This window comes from Trichechus manatus, unplaced genomic scaffold (assembly GCF_000243295.1).
Source record: "Trichechus manatus latirostris isolate Lorelei unplaced genomic scaffold, TriManLat1.0 scaffold00148, whole genome shotgun sequence".
NCBI lineage: Eukaryota > Metazoa > Chordata > Mammalia > Sirenia > Trichechidae > Trichechus > Trichechus manatus.
The window spans coordinates 911,216-935,911 of NW_004444084.1; the positions used below are offsets into that span (position 1 = coordinate 911,216).

The window sequence follows — 24,696 nt, forward strand, 5'->3', positions numbered from 1 at the left end:
GCCCTGGGTAGTTTCGAGAATATAAAAGTCCCAAGGGAGAGGTAACAAAAAAGTCTGGGATAACTTCAAGCACACATTCAATTGGAAGTTTCAGGGAAGTATAATGAGGTTAGAAGAGAGAGGACCATTCAGGCAGAGAGAGCATTATGAGTTAAAATTATAAGGCACTCTTAGCAATAAATATCTTAATTATATACCTGAGTGATATGATCTTAGGATGAGAGTGTTCATTTGAATGTTTAACTCAAACTAATAGAGAAATAACATGTAATCACCTCTTAAGGAATAAAACTATAATGTCTAGTCTGTTATGTCCTTACTTTATTTGCTAAGGTTTGTTATCATTAAAATGGTCTCTAAAAAATGTCTTGTAAGGCTTATTTGCATCATAGATGTGGAGGTATTTAGCTAAAATACAGCTTGTTTCCTACACTTTGTAATATTGAGGGTACTTTTAAGAACTGCACACTGGGCCTCATTAGCAGATAATGTTTGTGTCGTTAAGCACGACTGATTAGAACATTTGGGCCAAAATGACTAATTAGTTAACTCCTGCCTGGCCCTTCTGCTTATGGCTCAGGTCATAAATCTTATATATTTAAAGTGCACAGCTAAGAGGATACTCTATGTACTGATCATTGGGGTTCTCAAACTGAACCTTCCCAGGGCTCAGATTGGACTCAACACGAAGAAGAAACCACTTTTCTGTAAGATGTTACCAACGTTGGTCAGTTTTGAAGGAAAATAAAATATTCACGTTTTCAAAATCCCCCCAAATATTAACAATGGTATTGAATAAACAAGCAACAAAGTCTGACTATGTCTTCCAGCATATTAACCACTATAGTTATTTGAGGGCCAGCCCTCCTTGGCACTTATTTAAAACTCACCTAAGTCCATTACTTCATTTTTTTTTTTTTTCTTTCTGGAAATTATGTTTCACTGGAGTCAGGGGACCTGGATTCAAATCCCAACCCTGCCACTTACAAGCTTCATGATTGTTTAGCAAGTCACTGACCCTTCCTGAGCCCCAGTTTTCCTCATCTGCAAAATGTGTATAATAACAGCGATGTCAGGGAATTGTTGGGGGATCAACCAAGAGCATCTGGCACATAGTACTTGTTCAAGAAATGTAGCTAGCTATAGTTAGTTGCTGTCAAGTCCGTTCCAACTCATAGTGACCCATGTGATAGAGTAGAACTGCTCCATAGGGCTTCCTAGGCTGTAGTCTTTATGGGAACAGATCACCAGGTCTATCTCCTAAGGAACCACTGGGTGGGTTCCAACTTCCAACCTTTCGGTTAGCAGCGGAGTCCTTAACCGATGCACCACCAGGGCTACTGTAACTAGCTAAAGCTACTTTGAATCCTGAACTATGTTTTGTAGCACTTCTTCGGTGAAGACTTTCTTGTCTTCTTCCCTGGGATGCCCAACACCCCAGGCAGAGTTAGGAGTCTTTGGGTCCCTGCAGCACCTTGTCTATCCTATCACTACATTATTATTGTGTCTTTGTGTTTTCTCTTAGATAATATGAGATTCTAGAACCTCTATGGATCTCCACCCCAGCTGAATATTAGAATCACATGGGGAGCTTTAAAAAATGCAGATGCTTAGGTCTCACCACAGCCAAACTGACTCAGAATCTCCAGGGATGGGGCTGGGATACTGGTGTTTTTTCCTGGCTCCAGCTCCTAGAAGATCAATCCTAAGAGGCAGCCAGGATTGAGAGCCACTGGTTCACAGGTTGTTCATCTTATATCTCTAGCACTTGGCATGGTCTCTGACACATTGTAGATGCTCAATTAATGTTTGTGGAATTGAAAACAATAACTCAGCATTAGTATATTTCTAAAGTTTACGGAAAACCCTCCCCTAGACTTAGGTGAATAGCTCCATTAAGAATGCCTCCAGTTACTGAAATAACCTCGCAAGAGCAATCGAGGTGACAGGCTACTTAGTTGTGACAGACTAAACATCATCCCTCCCTCCTGTTGGCTTAAGTTCCATTTCTTAATCTCTTGTTTAAAATAGCCTTAAGGCAGATTTGTACCATTTCATTTAACCCTGGCAGGTCACCACTGTCCCTGCACTTGTATAAATGTGCTGATTTAATTATTTATCATGCCATGCATGCTAAGCCACCTGCATGTATCACAAAGGCAAGGGAAGCCAGGTTTAATATTTCAGCTGTTGTTTTCTGTTTTTGGAACTTAAAAATACAAATCTATGCTTGTCTCCTGATGTTTGAGGAAGGGCACAATGAAAAAGAATGGACAAAGGGAAATAGCTATGCGTAATGGGAGTCCACTAGGTGTCAAATATAATATGAACTTTAGAGGATCTCTAAAAAAGTTTCCTACTATCAGGATAATAATTTCTTAATGATGTGGTACAGAATTATGCTTGCTGTTTATGAGTATCTATTGAGCATCTATTCTTCTCATTTGCCAAAACTGATCAAAAGTAGCACATTTTATGGTTCCAAACAGCGGGAATCTAAGATGAACTATGAATGTGAATATATAAACACAGAGATTTATAAACTCTAAAATAAAACACAAATACACTGGGTGAAGAACTTATGTAATGAAGCAGCAGCAGTTAATATTTTGAAATTAAATTTTGTTCTGCTTCTGCTGTGTATTTGGAAGAAAAGGGGTTAGTTGACAGAGAGTTTTTATTTCTCTCCAAAAAGATAATTGAAAATGGGAAGCAAGAGAACAGTAAAAGTTTGGGCAGAAGAGAGAAAGGAAAGAGACAGGTAACATTGCCAAGTACTGAAGGCACAACTTCAATGCATAAGGTCTTTTTTTTTTTAATTCACAAGTAATAGGTAAGCTCTAACTTATCTGTAAATGCTTCTGGACTGAAGATAATATAACAAGTTAATATATCCAACTTTCAGTTTCCTAGGGGGTAATGGAGAAAAGGGTAGCATGGATCATTGAAATCTGTAGATAACTGCAATTCCAAAACTCAATTTTTGCCAAGAATTTCAACCTCATGTTTCAACCTCAAAGCTGCCCAAAAGTTTAAAAAAATAGAAAAACTGACTTCATGTTTCATTTACTTATTCTGATAGACATGCATCATAAGTGTAGAAAATTTGCCCAAAATTAGGTAAAATTATACAGATGCTCTTTAAGCTACCTGAGCACCATCTGAATCACTGCATGACCTCTGTAGCTCAACTGAAACTAGACTATGATTCATTTAAAACACAACCTATAAACTTAGGAGCAGGGTATATTGAAGTTCAGAGTATGAAAGTTGACAATTCTAAATTAAAAAATGATTGTCCTTGAACTCTACTAGACTGGACATTACATAAGAGTTGATTTATGGATATTTAACAATGTGAGATTCGTTCTTTTGCTTATTACAGGAGAACTTAACTTCCCAGAATGACAGTGTGTTTGCTGTAGAAAAACCCAGCACATAACGGCAAGGAGGGTAGCCTATTTTCACAGGTTAAGTGTTGTGATTAAACCTGTTGCTGTTGAGTCCATTCCAACTCATAGTGACCTTATAGGACAGAGCACAACTGCTCCCATAGGGTTTGCAAGGAGTGGCTGGTGGATTGGAACTGCCAACCTTTTGGTTAGCAGCTTAGCTCTTAACCAGGGCTCCACTGTGATTAAAATATGGATATAATTGTTGGGACTCTCCAAATTAAAAGCTTTGAACTAGAATTATGCTTAATAAAAATAAATTCTTCCCCAAAGAGTTGCCTTTTTAGGTGAGCATGCCGAAGTTGGCATATACTTTTCTTAAAGAAAAAAGAAAATCAGCATTTTAAAATTGAGTGGAACAAATATTATATTAAATTGATTCCAAATGATAGAGTTTGAAATATATGCTTTTTACAGACTCTAAATGGTTAGATGTTATAACTTTGGGATAGTTACTGATCTATTTCCATAGATCAAATACTAATTTTAGAATTTCCTACATGACATTGACTTCTTTATTTTATGGACTTTTTATAGGTAAATAACTGGCATAAGGAATGGAAGATTAAATGAAATAAAAAAATGTTTCATTTCAGAATGTTTGAATTGGTTCTGAAATCTCATCATAATAGCTTTTATTTTTTTATTAGTTATTTATTACTGTTTCTTTGTCATGCCATGGCATGCTAATTAGGTGCTATTTAAGTTTCCCTCTTGCTCCCTCTGTCAAGTTTCCCTCTTTCAAAAGTAATTTAGAATCTGGGAAATAATTTAAGTGTATTAAGACATTAACATATTTTAGAAGCAAGCTGAAGTCACCACAAGTTGAAGACTTGCAACTTTCTCCATTTGCTTATTTTGATATCTGGGCGAGAATTTGCAAAAAGCCCTTGGCTGACATCAGGGATGAATTAGATAAGTCGGTCTTGAGATATCAACTCTGTAGCTACTTCTCTGTAAAGTAAACAAACACAGATACTGGGAACATCAAATCAAAATGGATTTATTTTTCTAGTTTGTATCCTTGAAAAAGGATTAGCTTCACTGGGTTTTTTTTTGAACCATGTCATATGTTCCAACTAAAACTTTTCTTTATCGATATTAAAATTGTTTACTGTAAATTTTAATAGAAATAGAACAAAAGAAAGCAAGATGTTGTGGTGGAAAGAGCATAGGCTTTGTTTTCAAACAAATTTTCAATAAAATTCTAACTCAGGTCCTAAGATCTTGTGGAAGTCACTTACAAATCTGAGCCTCTATTTTCCACATCCCTAAAAAGGGTCTAATTATAATAATTTTGCAAAATTGTGTTAGCATTAGATAATATGCAGAATATCTAACATATACGAAAAACCAAACCAGTTGCTGTCAAGTCAACTCCCACTCATTGAGACTCCATGCGTGTCCAAAGAGCACTGTGCTCCATAGGGTTTTCAGTGGCTGATTTTTCAGAAGCAGATTACCAGACCTTTGTTCCCAGGCACCTCTGGGTGGATTTGAACCACCAGGCCTTTCGGTTAGTAGCCGAGTACTTAATCATTTGCACCACTCAGCATATTGTGGGCTCTCATAGCTACTATTTTGGCTTTAATTGCTTACAGATCTCTACACAGACCAAGATATTTCTGTGAACTCTTGTGCTCTCTTCCCTGAGAGGCTCTGAGATAATCATTAGTAATCTAGAGAGCCTCATACATAGTATCCAAATATTGTCATATTCAAGTATCTGTATAATTAGTACACTCATTAAAAGTTTACAGAATAATCGCCAAGTACTAAACTTCTTTATGATACTGTTTACCCAGAAATTTTCTGGCACCATTTACCATTTTACTTGTTGGATATTTTCTTTGCTAAGCTTTTTTTTTTTAACTTTAGCCACTGTTTATGAGTCATATGATTTGTAAGTATCTAGATTCCCCATCAGTCGGTTTGCCAGCAAGCATTAATAAAAGCCATATTGTTGTTTATCATGTTGCATGTGTTGACGAGGGCACACACATAAAATGTTTGAAGAACACTCTCAGCGCAGGGACAAGGACACTGTCAGTTGTGTTTCCTCCTCGTGCCACTGCTTTCTCTGCTTTTCTTCTAGACGAAATTGTCCATCTTTGTGGATATCCTGACCCCACTCTCATAATCAAAGTTATTCCTCCTGTCTAGGTGTATAATTCAGATGCAAATCAATAGGAAAAATCCATTTGGCAATGGAAAGCCATGGGTAACTTTTAGTGTCTGGGTGTACTAATGTGCATTTTCCACAGCTATTACTCTTGTTCGAGATGAATGTGCATGCCTTGTGTATTCCATGCCCATTTTTTTCCGTGAAGCCTTGGGAACCATTAAAGCATCCTTTGCTGGGTGCACAGGGGACTTGAAGAGACAGCACATCCTTCCTGAAGCACAGGCTCAAGCAGGAGCTGCTGGTGCTGGGAGAATCCAGCTAAGCAATAGTCTTACTTGCAAAGGACTGTGCTAAGTCCCATGAAGTTAAACTGAGTACACATAATCATTGCATTCTGACATTCAGACTGAGATGGGCATGACCTTCATTTCCTTGGAGATCCCCAAGTGAAGAATCTCTGTGACTTCTGGTTTTGGGTGATTCTATTCTTAACCTTGCCTCACTTAACTATTTTATTCATTTCAACAATAATGTGGGACCTGCCTACTAAGAGGCAGGAACCGCCCAGGAATCGGCGCATGCTTCACATACTCTTAGCTCACTCAACCTTAATGCATTTCTTGGCAGGGAAGTATTGTATTCCCATTTTACATAGGAAAAGAAATCTGAACGGTTCCTTGGCAGCTAGAAAATAGAGTGCCATGACGTGAACCTGGGTTTGTCAGCTTTGATATGCAGTGGGAGACACCAGGGTATTTAAAGCTCAGAGACTCACAGTCAAGTATGAGAGAGAGAAATGTCTAAAGGCCTCCCTGATGCTTAATCCTCTCCTAACTTGTTTTCTTATTTTTCATTTTATAGATATGCCTCATACATCCTCCTGAGTCATGAGTTCCTGGTGTTATTTGCCTTATGAACTGCCTTCATGACTCACTCAGGCTCTTGCAGCTATTCATTCATCCATTCATTTTCCAGCACATATTTATTGAATGATTACTCTGTGCTTGGTGACTTTAAGCAAGTTACTTAACTCCTACATATCTCAGTTTCCACATCTATCAAACGGGAATTGTAATCTCTAAGCTGAGGGTCCGTGATGGGGATTCAGTGAGGCTTGGGTTTGTGGAAACATCTCACACAGTGCCGGCCACATAGTAGGTGCTAGATACATTTCCATTCACTCAGAGCTTAATAACATTTTAAACCCTGAGAATCAGGAATTATCTGATCAGGAAACTTTTACTGTGATTTAAGTTAATTTCTGTCTGCTCTGGCCTCAGAAAACCAGCTGATCACTTTGTCTTTTTGTAAATACAAGTGGCAAATGTTTCCATTCCTTTGAAATTAAACCAACAAATGGAGTCATTATTTTAAGTTAAAGATACCCCAATATTTCCTCATTAAAAGTGATGAAACAATTTTGCTTTCCAGATATATTTGTACTTCCAGACTGGGGGTAGAGATATGAAAAAAATTATGTGCTGATTTATAGAAGAGTGAATCTGCAAATCACAGTGAGGTAGTAATGTCCATAAAGATGAACAGACTCCTCCTGGGGAATTCATGAACCTTGTAAAAGGCTGAGAGGCTCTGTTTGCTTGGAGTAAAAATACTAAAATTAGTCATCTATCCCCCTCACTTCCCACCCCCAAACTGTGGTAAATTTAGTGTTTCAACATCAAAGTCAATTTTTTAGCAGTTTGCGTAACAGATTGTAGTACTGTTTCCTATTTGGCAAAGATGTGTTCCTTAGCACCTTGAGATATGTATCGGAGAACCAGCTTTTTTGATGCCATCCTGTGCCATATATAGGACTGGTTCTAATTTCCATGGGTCTTGACACCAATAATCTTCATGCATCATGGCTCATCCATGGTGGAGCTGGTCCTACAACTCTGGTTTCTCAATTCTAGCCTAACACCTCCCCACTTTACCACACAGCAGGCCTGTCTTGAGATCAAAGACAAACATTGCTACATATGAGATGACACTCTACTCAGTCTCTGAAAGATAGTTGGAATCTTTCTCCCTCTCTTATGAGAAGAAAAATTAAATAAAAAAATACTTGATGTATTAAGGTAGTAATTACTGAGTACCTGTTCTTTGCAAGGAAAATCAGGATTGATTGATAGGGCTATAAATGGACAAACATTTCTAATCTCGACTAAGTTTATGGGTATTCATTCAGAGTCACAAAAGATAGGCTTTTAAAGAAGATCGGAAATGCTTAGCTCTATAAACCCATTGCCATCTAGTCGATTCTGTCTCATAGCGACCTTATAGGACAGTGCAGAACTGCCCCATAGGGTTTCCAAGGCTGTAATCTTTATGGATAAAGACTGCCGCAGCAGAGCAGCTGGTGGATTTGAACAGCTGACCTTCTGGTTAGCATTAGAGGGCTTAACCACTGTGCCACCAGGGCTCCTTAATGCTTGGCTAGTGGGGGGTACCATGAGGACATCAGCTGTTTTATTGGATTCAATTAGTTATTTTAAATATCCTGAAATAGCACATATTCTTAGACTACAAAGATGATGTGTTTCTTTCAGCAGTCTCCTGCTTCTAACACTTGAAACCAAATGATTTTTAGAGGAGGTGGACTTAATGGCCCGCATTCCGTCCTTCTACTAGGGACAGAACACTACAAAAGTAGGGATAAAAAGATGATTCACTTCCTGCTTCCGAGAACCTTACAGCTTAGTACAAGAGAAGCACCTAAATAAAGCAACCGATAAAGAAAATTCTACGAAGACAGTCCTATAACAGAAAGCAGAGAAAGTGTAGTGAATACGCAGTGAAGGGGTGAAAGGAGATGTCAGGTGAACGTGCCTTTTGACTTAGGCTATAAAAGATTAAAAAGGTGTAGCAGACCGATTGTAGAGAAGGTGAAATAAAATGACAAAGGCATGATGTTAAAAAAGAGCACAGCCTGACTTCAAGTGCTCAGTTTCTCATGCCCTCTCCATGTGCTAAATACGTGCCGCTGCTCTTGCCAGCTAAACAGTTTATAAAGGATTTCACCATTATAAAGGCTAGGCTAGGCTGTTATACATTGATTACTGGCTAACTCTAATAACATGCAGAAGTTTAATTGGATACCCTAGCAGACTCAGGAAGATGAAGAGAACAAAGTCTGGTGACACATATAACAGAATAAAGATTGATGACAGAGCAACACAGTGAAAGCCAGCCGTTAACTTGACAGAGACTTGACATGAAGCCATCTTCCTGTTGAACAAAACAAGCAGTGAATTAAACATGCATGGGAGGAACAAAAAGTTCAACTTGAAGGGGTTATTTGTTTCACAATGAATTTTTGTAGTCACAAAAATTGAAATTATCAAGTTAGAAAAGACTTCAAAAATCTTTTCTTAAGCTGTTTACCACCCATACCTTGCTTGCCAAACCCAAAAACCCACTGCCATGGAGTTGATTCCGACTCATAGCGACCCCATAGGGTTTCCAAGGCTGTAAACTCTACGGAAGCAGACTGCCACATCTTTCTGCTGCGAATCCGCTGGTGATTTCGAACCACTGACCTTTAGGTTAGCAGTCAAAGGCTTTAACCACTGCGTGGCCAGGGCTCCCTTGCTTGCCAAGTATGTGAAATATAACATTGGCTTTATCTGTCATAGAGAAAGAATCTCTAGGATTCTGGCATTTGTTCCTACTAAGGACAATCATTGTTATCAACTCCTCTAGCTCTTCATGTGGGCCTCTTATTGGTTTTCATGACACAGACTATAGGTAGGGGAGGACAAGAAGAGGTTCAAGCAGCAATTAGGTCAACATGAAGAGCTTGCATTGGCAAAAGTCCCCTCGGTCCAGGTAAAAAAGGATGAAACTCTTTATATTGCACAATATCAAAGAAAAAAGTGGGTTCTGTGCAGTTGCCTGGTTTAGTAGTGTGAACATGATGAATGTGTATGCACAGACTCATGCTCAGGTAAATGTAATTGACAACATCTTGAAAATGACAGCTCCGGGTCCTTCAATGCACCAAAGTAGTCAGGCCATTTGAGTAGCGAGTGGTCCTCCAGTGGGAAGGCTGTAACATGGCCGGGGAAGCTGCTCTTTGGATCATCCTTCAGGGCTTCAGACTGAAGCTCATAAGGACAAGAGGCACTAAAAAGCTTAGATTCAAAACTTGGCTCTACCACTCACTGGGTGTGTGTCTGTGGACAAGATTTTTTGTTAGTTTTTCAAAGGCTCAGTGTCCTCATCTATATAAGAAAGGGCAATAATGGTATGCAGTTCATAGCATTTATGAAGATTTAATGCAATCATGTATGTGAAGAACTTTCCACACTATCTGGCACTTAGTAATACAGATGGCCAGGATCAAAAAGACGAGGCTGACTCTCCTTCCTCCCACTCGTAAGCTCTAATCTATCAGAAACTGAACAAGGTCTCTAGGTGGCACAAACAGTTTGTGCTCAGCTGCTAACCTAAAGTTTGGCAGTTCCAACCTACCCAGTGGTACTGTGGAAGAAAGGCCTGGTGATCTGCTTCCATTAAGATTACAGCCAAGAAAACCCAATGGAGCAGTTCTACTCTTAAAACACATGGGGTGCCATGAGTCAGAGTCAACTCAATAGCAACAGGTTTGGATTGTTTTTTTGCATTCATAAATATACCATTGCTTTACATATTCCCATCCCAGTGCTCAAATCTGAGACTTCTTATCATGGCATGAGGGACCTCTGGAACTGGGCTGTGCTTTGAGGCTGGGACTATGGAAGGAAGAGGCCCCATTGAACTGTGCTGCACCTGACGCTGGATTAATGTCCAGAGGAAGCCATTTGGGGCAGTGGATACTTCTCAGCCTTTCTAGCAGGTTGTCAGCAGGCAGACAGTTTAACTGATGTTAACCAGAAAGTTTAACTGATGTTGAAGGATCCATGAAAAAGCAAGATGCAAATTCAGAAGGACAGCGAAAGAGGGATTATAACATTATGTACACCTGGGTGAAATCAGGGAAATTAGATGAGATTAATGGGCCTTAGAATGAAACTGGGAGCATCCTTGCTGCTCTGTAATGTTCAGCTATAGAGGCAGGAATGGAAGAGGGCAGCCCCTCTTCCTGGATTTGCACAGCTTGGCCTGCCTCCGTCCCAAAGGCTCTCTACCAGTCCCCCTTCCAAGTCGAGCACCAGAAGCCTTAATTGCCGCTCAGCCTCACGCGTGGCTCCCTGCTCTGCCAAGCTGCCTAATCAGTCTTCTTTGACTGGAATATCCCCTGCAGAGAGTCTGCAATCATGCTTTAAAATTATTTGCATCCAGTCAGAAGAGCCTTTTAGTTCTAGTTCTAAATTGAGTGCCTCGGTGGTTTCAATCCCCTTATAAGTAGGGCAGCTGGATTCCACAGCATCATACTGGGCCAGTTTTTAGTCACATCAGTGAATTGATGCATAAAACTGACAGCAGGGTAAATTTCTTCATGGCTGGTAAGAAACAGAAGTCACCAGCACTAATCCCTAAAACAGTTATATAATATAAGGGGTTTCATTTCACGTGGAGTAAAGCATGTATGCCTTATCCTTGTTGAGGGTACTTCCGGGTTTAGCTAAATTCCGTAGAGTAGGTATGCTGTCATGTGGCTTGAGTATATCCTGGAAATAAGAATGTGGCCATTCACCACCCATCCCCCAGTATAACACCCTACAGGTGGTCCTCTTCCTTCAGCTACTGAGTTACCCGTCATGCCCCTCTTCCTGTTGATGTGGCAAAGGCTATAGAGCAAAAGGGGGAAGGGCTTCAATTCCAATTGAACCACTTACTATTCACCCTGGGTAAATAGTACCCACCTCAGAAGGGTGGCTGTTCTTGTTGTTAGGTGTCATCGAGTTGGTTCCGACTCACAGCGACCCAATGTACGACAGAATGAAACACTGCCCAGTCTTGCACCATTCTGACAATCGTTATACTTGAGCCTGTTGTTGCAGCTGCTGTGTCAATGCATCTTGCTGAGGGTCTTCCTCTTTTTCACTGATCCTGTACCAAAAAGCGTGAGGAACAAATAATATAGTAATATGTGTAAGGTGCCTAGCAGAGAAGTGAACTAAAGTGGAGACTCAATACTGTTACTTCCTTTCTGCCTTCCCACACATCACAACTCTTTCCTGCTAATAACACCTCTTGGTTCCACAATATTAGACTAATATATCACCCAAATCACAGGCAGCAGATTTGGCCCTCTGCATCAGCCCTGCCCACAGCCCAGCAATGCATAGGCCGGCATCAGTATTTATCTCAAGGGGACACTTGTGATGGATGATTGCCGCACTTCTTAATCCATTTATGTAATCCTTCCTGCTTTGCTTGCAGTTATTTTCAGGGCTCTAGCTGCAATACAATGGTGCCTTTCCCAAGACAGGGTTCATTCAATTTAAATCTGGATTGATTGTAGCTAAACTTGTGACATGTCTTTACAAAGGAAGGGGGGGACAACCAGCAGTAAATTATGCACAATGATTATTTAGCATGTATTCAGCCCCGACAGTGTCCCAGGCTCAGCATATAACAGTTGGGGATAAACTCCTGTCCTTGAGAATCACAGCATCATTGCACATATGCAAGGGCATTACCCACATATACAGTCAGGTGGGGCATCGGTCCAATTGCCATTTAATTCCTTATTCAAAGGGTCATCCAGCCATATGACCAGGTTTTTTTTTCCTTGCCGTCAGTGAAATTCACTGACTTCCTGGGATCAAGTGGACTCCTTGCTCAGACTTGTGCTTTCTTTTTTTTTTAAGTTTTCCTCAGATGTATTCTACTGACAGAGTCCTTGGCCTTTGATTTCTACCATGAGAGACCTTTCCTTACTGCTCCTCAAGAAGTTTTGGTTTAATACTAAGACACTTATTGAGGATAGAGTCTCCCTGTGGTGACCTAGCTAGTACATAAGGGAAGTACACTAAGAAATGGTGGTTAGAACTTGTGCAGATAAAATGATTTTCTCCTAACTGCATTTTTTTTTGAAGAGTGTATATGTGTATATATATATGTATTTATTTACTTATCTCAAGAAAATGGCTCACACAGTTGTAGAGGCTGGCAAGTCCCAAGCCTGCTGGTCAGGCGTCAGACTGGAGGCTTTTCCTGACTCACGTAGCTGCAGAGGCTGAAGAACCCGAGATCAGCAGGTCACACGGCTGGCTGCTGGCTCACAGGCTGCAGAGGCTGACAAATCCCAAGACTGGCAGGTAATAGGACAGGCAGCTGGTTCAAGTCCCAAGAACTGAAGTTCAGATGATAATGAGCCAGATGCGGGATCCAGATCAAGCAAGTGAGCTTTCCAGAACATCCATATAAATATTGGATGCAGGCCACAACCCCAAGGAAACTCCCCTTACAACTGGTTGGCTGATCATATCAGATCACATCATGGAGGATGACTACATCATTACATAACTGCCAAATTACACCATTATATGAGTGCCAAATCACATCATTACATAACTGCCAAACCACTGACAATCATAGCCCAGTTTTCTCTAGACCTCAGTTTTCTCATCAAGTAAAGTAGGAGTAATAGTACAGGATATTTATGAAAATAAAAGAGATCAGGAGTATGTGGAGTACTTAGAACATTTCTTGGTCCTTAGTAAGCACTGAATGAATAGTAGCCATCACCCATATTACTGAAAGAATAAAGTAGAAAGGATTATGTAGGTCCCATCTAGCGTTCCATGACCCCCTGATACCCACTTCCTTTTTCACTTACTCCCCACCCTCCCTGGAACTCCCTCGCTCCTTTGCAGTGTGGCTACTCCTTGTCTCTTCAGCAAGATCCAGCTCAGTGCCCGGCCTCTGAGCTCCCAGGACATGTGGAATTGGATTAGTCTGGGCACCCTAACTACATTCTTGTGAGAAGATATTCATGTATGTGCTCACCAGTCATGGGATTTGGATGCCAAATGGATGGATGATTAGATGGATTTTTAAGAACATTAATTCAAATATAATTCATATAAAACAATAATACAGATTTTATTCAAGTATTTATGACCTAGAGTTGAACATTTAGAGTGATGTTCTTAATTCATAGACGTCCCACTAACCATGCCCCTTTGACAATTATTTACATAGAGTAGGAACCCTGGTGTCCCAGGGGTTAAGCTTTCGGCTGCTAACCAAAAGATCGGCAGTTCAAACCCACCAGCCACTCCTTGGAAACCCTATTGGAAACCCTCTGCCTTATAGGGTTACTATGAGTCAGAATTGACTCGATGGCAACGGGTTTTTTTTTGTTTGTTTGTTTGTTTTAGTGGCCAAAAAGGAGAAATACCTGGAAGTTTGTTTTGCTTGTTTTTGACTACCTGGCTTTTAGCGGAAAAAATGGGGAAATAATTAAAATGAATCAAGATGAATAATAATAACCAGCATCAACTGAGTGTCAGACACACTACAATCAATCCTTCAAGTATTTCTATGAAATGGAAAAAGTTATATTATTTACAATTTATAGATGAAAAAGTAACTTCCCAACTAAAAAGAGGCATAGCCATGATGTGAAGGCAGCTATAGCTTTACTTCAGCGCTCAAGCATTTAACCACTATGCTCTACTGCCATCTAGGACCCAACACACAAATATGTACCACATTCACAGCAACCAAAATCTGCCATTTTCTTTAATGTTTTGGTTGACCTTTGAGTTAAAATGAAGCTAGAACTTTTTTCTTCCCCACATTTACTTTAAAATTTCATTGCCAGGCAAATAGATCAGTTATCCCTAACATAATTAGTTATCCCCAACATAATTCAAATTATATTATAAAAATAACTTAGAATCAAGGATTTATCTAGAAACAAAAGGCCAAAAAAGATAATAAAGGAATTATTTTAAATTGCTTACTGCTTTTCTTTCCTCAGAACATTTTCTTTTTCTTACTTTTGAGAAAACGTACAAGGAAATTTGAGCCAAGATACAGATTTTAGCCAGGAATTAAAAAAAAGAAAAAAAAAGGGAAAATAGTATCAAAAGATAAGCTAGATTTTCCACTTTAGGTGTTTGGGGTAGTGACTGAGATCCCGAGGACAGATTTAATCTGTGGGCTAATGCTGTCCTCACAGAATCTTCCCACCCCGTTCCCAAAAGCACGTCTCCACAGTGTGTGTATTTGTTTGCAGTTGACCTGGACAGGCTCAATGATGATGTCAAGCGGTACAGTTGCACTCCCAGGAATTACTCAGTCAATTTAAGAGAGGAGCTGAAGCTGACCAACGTGGTCTTCTTTCCACGTTGCCTCCTCGTGCAGCGCTGTGGAGGAAATTGTGGCTGCGGCACTGTCAACTGGAAGTCCTGCACGTGCAGTTCAGGGAAAACTGTGAAAAAGTATCACGAGGTATGTCATTCTGAAATGTCTTTGTTGCCATGCTACATTTAGCTCTTTCTGGCTACATCAGTCATGTAATCTATAGGGTACAGGGCCACTGCATGTGGCTGTTCAGATTGTTCGCTGCCCAAGGGTTCCCAGCCAGGGGGATGACTCGGAGCTGAATTTTTACCTGTGTTAGCCTCACCAAGCCTACTGCCTTAAATTCATCCTGCAAAAGGTACTCCCCTTCCTAATTCTCACGATACACCATGTGGATCAACAACAGCCAGGCTAGAATATATAATCAAAAGTATGGTATAGTAATTTCCAAGCCTATCTGGCATCCTTCTAGAAATATGATGTTATTCATTTACAGGATATGACAGCGGTATCTAGGTTGCTTTAAGAAAATGCTAAGAGTCAAACTTTAATTAAATTCAGGCATTAAAAAATTAAGCACAGTAAAGATAGCGAAATATAAATTGTCAGAAAATATAAATTGTCAGAGACTTTTTCATTCTCTGAATGTGAACGTATTTTTCCTCTAGAAATGCTCATTTTTCCTAAATACTACTGAATGCTACCTGGGGAATCAGCTCTTGAATTATGTAAAAATAAGTATAAGTAAATATAAAAATAGAAGAGCAACAAAAATGTAGAGAGAAAGGTACCCTTTAATCAGGGGCAGATTATCCAATAGACAGGGTAAACACTGTGCTTACCGTGCTTACCGTATCATCTGTAGTGAACAATTTCATGTTTTTCACCACATCAAAGATTCTACATTCAGGTAGGGCTGGCATCTGTCTCTCTCCCAAACCTACAACACTATTCTACAGAATCAAAGCTTCTTTTCAAATTTTACAATCCCTGATAGGGACGGATTACCCCGTGAGCAAGGTAAGCACAGGCTTACTTGTGCGTGCTTCCTAATCTGTAGTGAACAATTTCACATGTTTTTACTTCATAATCCGTAGTGAGCAATTTCACATTTTGTGATGAAAAACATGTGGAATTGTTCACTACAGATTAAGAAGTAAGCACAATTAAGCCCTTGCTTACCTTGCTTATTGGGTAGTCTGTCCCCGCCTTTAATAATAGCAAACACTAATAAACATTTACTGTGTGCCAAACACTATTGTAAGTACTCATGAGCTCACTTAGTGACTTCTCAGCTCCCTGTAAGGGAGGTGCTATTTTCATTCTTTTTTTATAAATGAGAAAATTGAGGCCTAAAGGGATCAGTACATTGGTCAGAGTGACATGGCCAAGTAAATCACAGAGCCAGGACTTGAACCCCTATCAACTGGTTCTGGAGTCTATGTTCTCATCGCTGCTAGTACTATTGAAAAACAAACAAGCAAACAGATAAACTCATTGCCATAGAGTTGATACTATCCCAGAGTCACCCTGTAGAACAGAATAGAACTGCCCTATAGGGTTTCCAAGGCTGTAATCTTTACAGAAGCAGACTGCCACATCTTTCTCCTGTGGAGCAGCTGGTGGGTTCAAACCACCAACCTTTCAGTTGGCAGCTGAGCGCTTAACCACTGTGCCACCAGGGCCCCTTGTACTAGTACTATACTTTTTCCTTTTTAAATAGCTAGTGTTTTATTGAACGTAAATAAAGAGTAGACTTAAGAGGACTTAGAAGGCCTGACACTTACTGCTTGTGAAAGCGTATGCAAGTTGCTGAAGTTTGGAGTGTCTCAGTTTTCACATATGTGAAATGGGACTAAGAAATTCTATCAAACAATCCCTTACCAGGTTGTTCTGAGGATCAAGTAGAAGAATGCATATGAAATGCCTTTCGTAAGCTGTGAAACATGATACAGAAATACGTTTAAAAATATAAACTAAGATAGGGAATAAACAAGAATTCTCATTTGAGTTACTTTCTCTCAGTATCCACTAAAACAAAAGACAAGGTTATTGTTAGTTGATGTCCAGTTGGCTCCCACTCATGGTGATCCCATGCACAATGAGTTTGGACTATTGTGATCCAAAGGGTTTCCATTGGCTGATTTTTGGAAGTAGCTCGCCAGGCTTTTTTTTCCTAGTCTAGAAGCTCTTCTGAAACCTTGAGTGACCCTGCTGGTATTTGAAATACCAGTGACACAGTTTCCAGTATCATAGCAACATGCAAACCACCGCAGTACGACAAACTGACAGACGGGTGGTAGAAAGAATAGATTGTTCTCCCTAAATAAAATCTCCAGCTTTGTAAAAGTGGACTTTCTTTTTAGCTTAAAAACAATAATGATAATAGTAGGAGGTTAACTTCTAGCATAAACGAAAATAGGTACATCATTCCTAACTGGTAGTTTGAACTTGGGAAATGGAGGAAGTCGTAGCCCACAATGACCATGCTCAGCTTAGGCTTAGGAAACATACTATTTTAGACCTACATAGAACATATTTTTTAGGCATAAGAATTACCTACTCCACCCCACAGTTTTTAAAGGAAAAAAATATATATGTTTTTATATCCAGAGAATGCCATCGTATGTGTTCGTTGTGTTTTATTTTTGTATGAACTGGAGAACTCTAGATTGAACGTTGTCCTCTAAAAAACCTGCATTTTGTAATGTTTAGACATACCCTAAGGATAAATGTGAAATGCAATAATCAGGGTTGCAGTTAAATGATCTAGGAAGATGTAGGAAATGACAAGATCTCTCCTTAGTAACAACTGAGGAAGAATACTTAAGTTCAGGCCTTTGTTGTATCTGTAGAGTGCTTTATTTCAGCTTGATTTTTTAACTGCTTATTGCGGAAAGAGCAGATTCAACCACACCCCGCAAAGGGCTTTTTCCTCCCTGGTGGTTAACACTGCAGAACTCTGAAGGGCCTAGCCATTCTCCTTCTCTTAGTTCCTTTTTCATCTCCGTACACAGTGGCTGCTACCTATAAATTTCTGTTCACAGTTAATATCTAGAACGGAAAGCCCTTGGTCTCTTTGTTTTTTCACATGAGTGAGTCTAAGATGTTGGCATCTTTTGAAACTGTTCTTTAAAGCATCTCTTTAAAACATGTGTCATAGTATTTTTGCTTCTAGGACTCTGCAGAGCTCTACACAAAATCACTCTGCCAAGTGCTGACAAAGGGACAAAACAACATCAATCACTCAGTCAGTAACTGGATACCTGGAACAAATATTCCTGTCATATTTCCCCTAGACTTCTACAGTACCCTAAAAATGTGTCACAGCTATGATTATGTTGAGTGCCCTATAGAAAATTGCAGAAAGCTTGTTCCATTTCCAGAAATGGGGGTTGCTTGTGCTCAGGCTCTTTAGTGAAAGATCCTAGTCCTTTATTCTGTTAGTTCTATGTCTATAGTCTTACCTCAGAGAAATGAGGAACCAGTTTCCCCAGCTCATGGTTGTAACTGATGAGATGTGAAATGAGTTTTTATGAGAAATGAGCACCCTTAAGGGAGTGACTCGAACTTGTCACACTAATCAGGCCTGCGTGTATCTCCGCAAATATCTCAATGCTCAACATTTAGGGAGTAAAATCTAGGAAATTACAGATCCTTTGATGCAACTAATATCACTGCTCTTTTCACAGGCCAGGCTACTTCTGCTGTAGGGGTTTGAGCATTCTTCACTGTGCAGTAAATTTTTCCATCTTTATAATTTCCTGTCCTCAAAAGTTTCTAGGCACCATGGTAAAGTTTTTTTTTTTTCTTTTCTTTCTTTCTTTCTGTCTTTCTTTTCTTTTTTTTCTTTCCTTTTTCCTAACAACTATTCTGTGCCTCTTGAAATAAATAGGATATAACAGATACTTTTGGTAGTGATTTTTAAAAAGAGAAGCTTTTAGGAAACATATACTGTCTTGACAATCGTTAGGTTTCGTTGAGTCTGTTTCAACACATAGTGACCCTATGTACAACAGGACAAAACACTGCCCAGTCCTGTGCCATCCTCACAATCCTTGCTGTGTTTGAGCCCATTGTTGCAGCCACTGTGTCAATCTATCTTGTTGAGGGGCTTCCTCTTTTTTGCTGACCTTCTACTTTACCAAGCATGATGTCCTTCTCCAGGGACTGGTCACTCCTGATAACATGTCTAAAGTACATGAGACAAAGTCTTGCCATCCACACTTCTAAGGAGCATTCTAGCTATACTTCTTCCAAGACAGATTTATTTGTTCTCCTGACAGTCCATGGTATATTCAACCTTCTTTGCCAATACCGTAATTCAAAGGCATCGATTCTTCTTCGGTCTTCCTTATTCATTGTCCAGCTTTCACATGCATATGAGACTACTGAAAATACCATGGCCTGTGTCAGGCACACCTTAGTCTCCTCAGTGACATCTTTGCATTTTAACACTTTAAAGAGGTCTTTTGCGGCAAATTTGCCCAATGCAGTTTGTCCTTTGACTTCTTGACTGCTGCTTCCATAGATGTTGATTATGGATCCAAGTAAAACGAAATCCTTGATAACTTCAATCTTTTCCTCATTTATCATGATGTTGCTTATTGGTCCAGTTGTGAGGATTTTTGCTTTCTTTATGCTGAAGTGTAATCCATACTAAAGGCTGTGGTCTTTGATCTTCATCAGTCAGTGCTTCAAATCCTCTTCACTTTCAACAGGCAAGGTTGGATCATCTGTCATGTGACAGGTTGTTAATGAGTCTTCCTCCAATTCTGGTGCCGCGTTCTTCTGTTATAGTCCAATTTCTCAGATTATTTGCTCAGCATACAGATTGAATAAGTATGGTGAAAGGATGCAACCCTGATGCACACCTATCCTGACTTTAAACCACACGGTATCCCCTTATTCTGTTTGAATGACTGCCTCTTGATCTATGTAGAGGTTCTTCATGAGCGCAAGTAAGTGTTCCGGAATTCCCGTTCTTCGCAATGTTAGCCATAATTTGTCATGATCCACACAGTTGAATGCCTTTGCAAAGTCAATGAAACACAGGTAAGCATCTTTCTAGTATTCTCTGCTTTCAGCCAAGATCGATCTGACAGCAGCAATGGTATCCCTCGTTCCACATCCTCTTCTGAATCCAGCTTGAATTTCTGGCAGTTCCCTATCAAAGTCCTGCTGCAACTTTTTTTCAATTATCTTCAGCAAAATTTTACTTGCATGTGGTATTAATGAGATTGTTCAATGATTTCCACATTTTGCTGGATCATTTTTCTTTGGAACAGGCACAAATATGGTTCTCTTCCAGTCGGTTGGCCAAGTAGCTGTCTTCCAAATTTCTTGGCATATACGAGTGAGCTCTTCCAGTGTTGCATCTGTTTGTTGAAACATTTCAGTTGGTATTTCCTCAATTCCTGGAGCCTTGTTTTTTTGCCAGTTCCTTCAGTGCAGCTTGGATTTCGTCCTTTAATGTCATTAGTTCTTGATTATATGCTTCCTCCTGAAATGGTTGAACATCAACTAATTCTTTTTGGTGCAGTGACTCTGTGTATTCCTTCCATCTTCTTTTGATGCTTCCTGAGTCGTTCAGTATTTTTTCCATAGAATCCTTTAATATTGCAACTGTAAGCATGAATTTTTCTTCAGTTTTTTCAGCTTGAGAAATGCTGAGCATGTTCTTTCTTCCCTTTCGGTTTTCTAGCTCCAGGTCTTTGCACATTTCATTATAATACTTTAACTTCTGGAGCCATCCTTTGAAATCTTTTCAGCTCTTTTACTTCATCATTTCTTCCTTTCAGTTTAGCTACTCTACATTTAAGAGCAAGTTTCAGAGTCTCTTCTGACATCCATTTTCATCTTTTCTTTCTCTCCTGTGTTTTTAATGACCTTTTGTCTTTATGTATGATGTTGTTGATGTCATCCTATAACTCATCTGGTCTTTGGTGATTAGTGTTCAATGTGTCAAGTCTATTCTTGAGATGATCTCTAAATTCAGGTGGGATATACTCAAGGTCATACTTTGGTTTTGTGGACTTGTTTTAATTTCTTCATCTTCAACTTGAACTTGTATATGAGCAATTGATGGCCTGTTCCACAGTCAGCCTCTGACCTTGTTCTGACTGATGATATTGAGCTTTTCCATCAATCTTTCCACAGATGTAGTCTATTTGATTCCTTTGTATTCCATCTGGTGAGGTCCAACTGTATAGCTGCAGTTGATGTTTTTGAAAAAAAGGTATTTGCAATGAAGAAGTCATTGGTCTTGAAAAATTTTGTCATGCAATCTCCAGAGTCATTTCTATCACCAAGGGCATAGTTTCCAATTATTGTTCCTTCTTTGTTTCCAACTTTCCCATTCCAATCACCAGTAGTTATCAATGCATCTTGATTGCATGTATGATCAATTTCAAATTTTAGTAGTTGATAAAAATTCTTAAATTTCTTCATCTTTGGCCTTAATGTTTGGTACATAGATTTGAATAATATTTGTATTAACTGGACTTTCTTGTAGGAGTATAGATATTATCCTATCACTGACAGCACTGTACTTCAGGATAGATCTTGAAATATTCTTTTTAACGATGAATGAGACACCATTGCTCTTTAATTTGTCATTCCCGGAATAGTAGACCACATGATTGTCCGATTCAAAATGGCCAATACTAGCCCATTTCAGCTCACTAATGCCTAGGATATCGCTCTTCATGCATTCCATTTCATTTCTGATGACTTCCAATTTTCCTAGATTCATACTTCGTACATTCCATGTTCTGATTATTAATGGAGTTTGCAGCTGTTTCTTCTTATTTTGAGTAGTGCCTCATCAGCAAATGATGGTCCTGAAAGCTTTGCTCTATCCACATTATTAAGGTCGACTCTACTTTGAAGAGGTAGCTCTTCCCCAGTCAAGAGCTTTCCAACCCTGAGGGGCTCATCTTCTGGCACTATATCAGATAATATTCTGCTGCTATTCATAAGGTTTGCACTGGCCACTTTTTTTTAGAAGTAGATCGCCAGGTCCTTCTTCCTAGTCTTAGTCTGGAAGCTCTGCTAAAACCTGTCCACCACTGGTGACCCTGCTGGTATTTGAAATGCTGGTGGCATAGTTTCTTGCATCACAGCAACATGCAATCCACCACGGTATGACAAACCGACAGGCAAGTGGGGGTCTTGACAATTTAAGTATACTATTATTTTAGTGGAAGCCTGGTGGTGCAGTGGTTAAGAGGTATGGCCACTAACCAAAAGGTCAGCAGTTCAAATCCACCAGCTGCTTCTTGGAAGCCCTATGGGACAGTTCTACTCTGTACTATAGGGTCACTATGAGTCGGTTCTTTTCTTCCTTTGATAATGCATAATGAAGGAATAGAATATTTCCTAGAAATGTAGTAACTTTTTAAATTAATATATACTATTTTTCATCATTTGACCTTCTGGTTATGTCCATTTGTTCAACATCCAGAAACATAGGAAGCAGCTGAAAGGGAAACGTAGAAGTTCTCTGTCCCTCCTCTCATATGGAGTGATTGGGAAGTACTTGATCTTGCCAGTATGCTGGATAACTACTAGCACTATCCAACTGAACTGTCTACAGGGATGAGCGTGTTCCATACATGCACTGTCTAGTATGGTAGCCACTAGCCACATGTAGTTATTGAGAACTTGAAATGTGAGTAGGCAAAATGAGGAACTGAATTTATTTCATTCTATTATTGATTTAAATGGAAATAGCCACATATGGCTAGTGACTGCCGTTTTGGACAGCAGGTCTAGACCCATCTTTGTTTCTGGCACATTGGTAACATCTAGAATCATTCCTGTCTCCAGCAAAACTGAAAAATCGAAGGGCTCAGAACTGATTTTGGAGGATTCTTTCTATTTTAATAGAGAATTTTACATTTAGAAAAATGCTTTCTATAGTCTAACAGTTTGGAGATAAAAGAGGTAATAAAATATTGAGCTTTAACTTCAGATAAAATAATAATGTTTTTGTTTTTACATGTTGTAAGCAGCTGCCATTGAAACAAATCTAGTTAAAACTGCAGATTGAGACAAAGAACGCAGAAAAACAATAATTTTCAAGGAGATTCTACTTTCTGGCAAAAGTTAGTGAGTTTTTATGTCATGATTATAATTAACCATAAAAAAGTCAATAATATATATATTTTTTCCTGTTCTTTTTCTGGAAACACCATTTCTAGGGATTGGAGAGAGATTCTCTGCCTCTTTCCCCCTCCCTCTTTGAGTGATACTATGAGTCAACTCTCTTTCAGGCTTTTCCTGTGTTTTCCTACTTAGAGAAAGGGTGACGGAGTGGAAAAATCATGTGACTAGAAGAAAGCGGATGTAGGTTCTGGTTCTAGCTCCTGCCACCTGGGGACGCAACCAAAGACCCACCACTTAACACCTCCTAGAGCTTCAGGTTTCCTTATTTAATCCCCATAATAGCCTACAATTCTGAGTTTCTAGGCAGACCTGAAATTACATGATATGCTTAAACTATTACACCCTATCCTTCCCTCCCCCACAAATCTTATCTTAATGAAATTTTATAAAGATTAAAACAGATTGTTGGTTGCAGCACTAGGTAAATGCAAAGAATAAAAGATATGATCTGGAATGGTTAGTGTTTATAGACTGCTTGTAAAATAGTGAATCCACACATCTTTATAATGGAATAGTAACACCTGTGCGTCTTACCTCATGGGAGTACTGGGTGAATGGCAACATCTCAAGACTGAAAAGTACAAGACAGATGTGGATGGAAATAGTTTAGAGCATGGTCTGGCTTTCTCATTTCTGACTTCCTTACAGCCTTGATGATACACTTATCAAGTGAATGGGCTCTTCATTTAAGTACTATAAAATGTGCACATCCTTTCTCTTTTAGATCTCACTGCACATCAGGCCTTCCTGCTTTGGGCATGATACTCCCGAAGCAGGGAAAAACCATCTGCATCATGAATGACAACCAACTAACCACCCGCCACCAAGTGGATTTCAACTTATGGTGACCCCTTGTGTGTCAGAGCAGTACTGTGCTCCACAGGATTGTCAATGGCTGATTTTTAAGAAGTAGATTGCCAGGCCTTTCTTCCAAAGTACCTCTGGGTGGACTCAAATCACAACCTTTCAGTTAGCAGCTGAGTGCTTAACCATTTTGGCCACCCAGGGACTCCGCATCATGAATGATACCCAATGCTAATGCCGTGTTCAGAAATTTGATGCCCAGCTAGGCTTCCATTATACGTTTTCTACAATGGGTAGGCTGAACATGTATTCCTTGATCCTCCAAAGTGCTGTCAGAATTATTTGACTGTTTAGTTCTTTAAAAGTTGAACTGCAGCTAAATATACCCCATAGTAACCCCAGAGTGCTCACAGAAAACTTTAACTAGAAATAAAATGTCCATAGATGTCAAGATCGCATTTTCAAAGTTTATGGGAGTTTTATAAACACCCACTGTAACCTCAGTCTTTTGTTATCTTCAAAGTTAGCTTCTCAGCATAACATTTCTGAACTGTTTGTCATTTGGGTCTTTCTTACTGAGTACTGTGTCTTATGACTTGATTTTAATCCTTCCGTTAAAACCCTCAGCCTTTGCTGCAACATTGCCTGGAGATTGAGTGATTCACCATGTGGAAAGTAATGTTATCCCTTCTCAAAAATATTTTAGCTTGTAGTCACATACATTTCAGATTCATTCACTACCATCCCTTAAAAATCTTGATTCTATGCACATTTTTCATAAAATCTATAAGCATGAGAAAGTAAGAAGTCAAAATGGAAACAAAAATAGTAAGTTTTTTTTCTGTTGTTGTTTATAAAGATAAGAAAATGCGTGTATCCTGCATATTGCCTGCTTTAGAAGTTGGGTAGAATGTTAAAGAAACTCTTAATAATTCAAGTTTA

General features: G+C 39.3%; 1 protein-coding gene across 1 annotated transcript in view; it reads left to right on the forward strand.

The window, feature by feature from the left end:
* The window catches only part of PDGFD (platelet derived growth factor D), a 279,880-nt gene that overhangs the window by 248,036 nt on the left and 7,148 nt on the right, over positions 1-24,696 (forward strand). Inside the window, exon 6 of the mRNA XM_004385849.2 lies at positions 14,714-14,928. Within this exon, the coding sequence (XP_004385906.1) occupies positions 14,714-14,928 (215 nt within the window). The remainder of the gene's footprint in view (positions 1-14,713; positions 14,929-24,696) is intronic.